This window comes from Limulus polyphemus, unplaced genomic scaffold (genome assembly GCF_000517525.1).
Source record: "Limulus polyphemus unplaced genomic scaffold, Limulus_polyphemus-2.1.2 Scaffold179, whole genome shotgun sequence".
NCBI lineage: Eukaryota > Metazoa > Arthropoda > Merostomata > Xiphosura > Limulidae > Limulus > Limulus polyphemus.
This window is the reverse complement of record NW_013665789.1, coordinates 542,677-546,541: the sequence shown is the minus strand read 5'-3', so window position 1 is coordinate 546,541 and position 3,865 is coordinate 542,677. Positions and strand designations below refer to the sequence as shown.

Here is a 3,865-nt window from a genome sequence, read left to right as displayed (position 1 = left end):
GGGAAACAACACTTTTACAGGGAGAAACTAAGCATCAATATAGCTACAGTAACATTAATCATGAAGAACAGTAACATTAATCATGAAGATGATGCTTAGTTTCTCCCTGTAAAAGTGTTGTTTCCCTTATTCACCGCACGGACAACAACAAAAAAATACACAGTATACATTTTATTCAAACTATAAAAAAATACGCAACTTGTGTGTGTGTACTTACCAATCTGGGGTACATCGTACTGTCGAGATTCACGTCGATCTCTGATAAAGAGTTTATCATTTGACTTTCTCCGTTGTCTATAACCATTGGTATACGGAAACCAGGGGTCAGAAACTTGTTCAGACTGCCATGGCCCAAGAAATGGTTGGTGGCTCCTGCGCTCTTGCTGATGTCTGACCGATGAAGGGAGGTTAGTTCGAGTCCCACTGAGGTCAACAGTAGAATGCCCAGCCCTGCTTGATCTCAGAGCGAGTATCAGCAGCAGCAGCGACGGCCAAATTGTCCATAGTGACGCTCTCCTCATCAGGCTGGTTATTGAAACACTGTCGAATACTTACGGTTTGTAAGCTTTGCTCTGTGCACGCTACGGCCGACACAGGCGTCCGTTTGTCAATGAAACATACCACGTCCCGCTTCTACTGGCAGGTGCTGAAGGCTGATGCTAGTACGCCTGCGTCAATCGGACAACTACAGGTGAAGAAAGCTAAGATCGGGGTTGGAAGATTTAGGATGCGCTGGACTTTAGAATTTGTTTTACTGCATTCAGTTTATTTATACTTTTGGTGTTGAACACAAAACTGCGTGGTGTGGTCGTCTGAGATAACAAGTTTTGCTAATTTATCAAAAAGCAAAATATTTTTTTTCTTGTTTTTCGTTCGTTTGTTCTTTCTTTCTTGGAAATAATGCAGCTAATAACTTTAAGGTTTTTCTAGACAGGCCAAAAGGGAGCTAATAAGCTCATCCCAGTTTCGCCCACGCACAATACCAGCCAGTACCATGTCCTGGTGTGTGCATGCCGCAGCAGCTAGCATGCGGTTCTCTTGGTCCACTCACGCACGTGCATGCGTGCTGTCTCTGCCACCTAGCGGCAAGTGGTACAGATGACATTTCTGTGATCACCGGAAACATTCGTATAGTGAGTTCAACAACAAAGTGTGGACACTTCATTTAATACTTAAGTAATTTACACTTTCCACTAAACTTGGACAAAAAAAATTAAAATACCTTAAATGAGAAAAAATGGATCCATATGTGTAAAGACGATTTCCATATTTGTATGAATGTTAGAAACTACAATATCAACATATATACAACCAAAGTTGGAGCATTAAGAAGAAGCAAACCAGATATTGAAAAAATAAAGTGCGTAGTGCATGTTGCGTAGATCATTATGAATAATTCACTAATACGCCTAAGAGAGCTCTTGTCCCACGGACTCAGTACATAAATCAGTTATCTGTACTACCGCTCATACACTGGCAAAACAAAAAACAGGTTGCCCGGATGGACCGCCTCTTCTGCTACATGTTTTATTTATTAGAAAATGGTATAAACTCTAGAAACCGGATGCTCTCATTGTACGCTTGGGAACAAGTCGTTTTCCAGCCCCATTTCTGAGAAAATAAAATAGCAACAACAGTTTGCTTCTAAATTCTGTAAGGTTAAGATGCAAGACGAGAGTATAGCACAACTGATTTTTCCATTTTAGGAATAATCACAAGTAGCTGTCGCAAAAGAAACTCAGAAAGAAAGGAATGTAATATAGGTATATGTTCGTCTGTGTAGTATTCAAATAAGTAGTATAGGTATATGTTCGTCTGTGTAGTATTCAAATAAGTAGTATAGGTATATGTTCGTCTGTGTAGTATTCAAATAAGTAGTATAGGTATATGTTCGTCAGTGTAGTATTCAAATAAGTAGTATAGGTATATGTTCGTCTGTGTAGTATTCAAATAAGTAGTATAGGTATATGTTCGTCAGTGTAATATTCAAATAAGTAGTATAGGTATATGTTCGTCTGTGTAGTATTCAAATAAGTAGTATAGGTATATGTTCGTCAGTGTAGTATTCAAATAAATAGTATAGGTATATGTTCGTCTGTGTAGTATTCAAATAAGTAGTATAGGTATATGTTCGTCTGTGTAGTATTCAAATAAGTAGTATAGGTATATGTTCGTCTGTGTAGTATTCAAATAAGTAGTATATGTATATGTTCGTCTGTGTAGTATTCAAATATGAAAAATATAATCTTCTTCTATAGAAATGTAAATATAGAAGCAAAGTTTGATTTAGGCTTCTATTCTTATATATATATATATACTGAATGAAATGCAGCCATAGAAACAACCGTAGTTTAAGCTTTTTTTTTCTCTATTATTTAGATCCGATAGAAGGATTTAGCCATATAAAAAATGAAGGACACAGGCATTACAATCTTATGTATATTTGATTGAGACATCGATGTAACCTTAGGATGAATTCTGATTTCAAACTTTACCTCATGGTGTTGATATAACTGAAACATGTAACCTTAGTAATAATTCTAGATTCAAATTTTAACTGATGGTATTGGTACGACTGAAACATCTAACCTTTGGAATAATGATAGATTCAAACTTTACCTGGTGGTTTTGACATGGCTGGGACATGTAACCATAGGAATAATTCTAGATTCAAATTTTAACTGATGGTATTGATACGACTGAAACATCTAACCTTTGGAATAATGATAGATTCAAACTTTACCTCATGGTGTTGATATAACTGAAACATGTAACCTTAGTAATAATTCTAGATTCAAATTTTAACTGATGGTATTGATACGACTGAAACATCTAACCTTTGGAATAATGATAGTTTCAAACTTTACCTGGTGGTTTTGACATGGCTGAGACATGTAACCTTAGTAATAATTCTAGATTCAAATTTTAATTGATGGTATTGATATAACTAAAACATGTAACCTTATTAATAATTCTAGATTCATATTTTAATTGATGGTATTGATACGACTGAAACATCTAACTTTTGGAATAATGATAGATTCAAACTTTACCTGGTGGTTTTGACATGGCTGAGACATGTAACCATAGGAATAATTCTAGATTTAAACTTACCTGGTTATATTGATTTTACTGAAAGAAGTAACTACAGAAACAACGTTGGAACCAAGCCTTACATTTTTAATTGCATTTGATTAAAATATAATACCTTAGTAACAATGTTAAGTTCAAGTTTTCTTTTATTATCTCAAGTTGATGGAAAGATGTAGCTATATAAAAAGCGTTGGATTCAATTTTTAATTTCTCATGTACAATAAATTATATATATCAAAAAAGGGTCATTTCTCCTTTTTTGCCAGAAAGGATTTTTAAACGTTATAACAGCTATGGATTTTTGATATTTTTTCAGCGAAAATAATTAATTTTGCAGACCGTGAATATCTAAGGACTGGAAGACCTGTGTGATAGAAGGAGCGTTTTGTGTTTGAGTTTTACTCATTTTATTATTTTTATTAATTTTATTAGGCTTATTGTAACATGTTCTTGAAGAAGCAGTAACGTTGTTTTATTATTGTTATAATCCTGTTTTGAACCTTTTTTGTTTAATCTCGTTTTGAAACTGTATAACAATTAAAATAATTTATTTTAAAAAGTAAACTTTAACATTTTTGACAAAAGTGAGAATTAAACTTCTGGAGATGTCCGGAATACATTGTTAGTCTCTTTTATTTTCCCTAATACTTTTGAGAAAAACACTTTTGAAAGTAGTATACGACAGATGATCTACCCAGCAATATAAGATACTTAGAAAGTATGTATTCTTTGTGATTGGAAACCTTCTTCATATTGTAAAACTAATCATCTT

General features: G+C 34.1%; 1 protein-coding gene across 1 annotated transcript in view; it reads right to left on the bottom strand.

The window, feature by feature from the left end:
* The window catches only part of LOC111084943, a 99,105-nt gene extending 98,140 nt beyond the window's left edge, over positions 1-965 (bottom strand). The window contains exon 1 of the mRNA XM_022381624.1: positions 218-965. Within this exon, the coding sequence (XP_022237332.1) occupies positions 218-521 (304 nt within the window). The 5' untranslated portion in view covers positions 522-965. The remainder of the gene's footprint in view (positions 1-217) is intronic.
* Between the last annotated feature and the right edge of the window lie 2,900 nt (positions 966-3,865).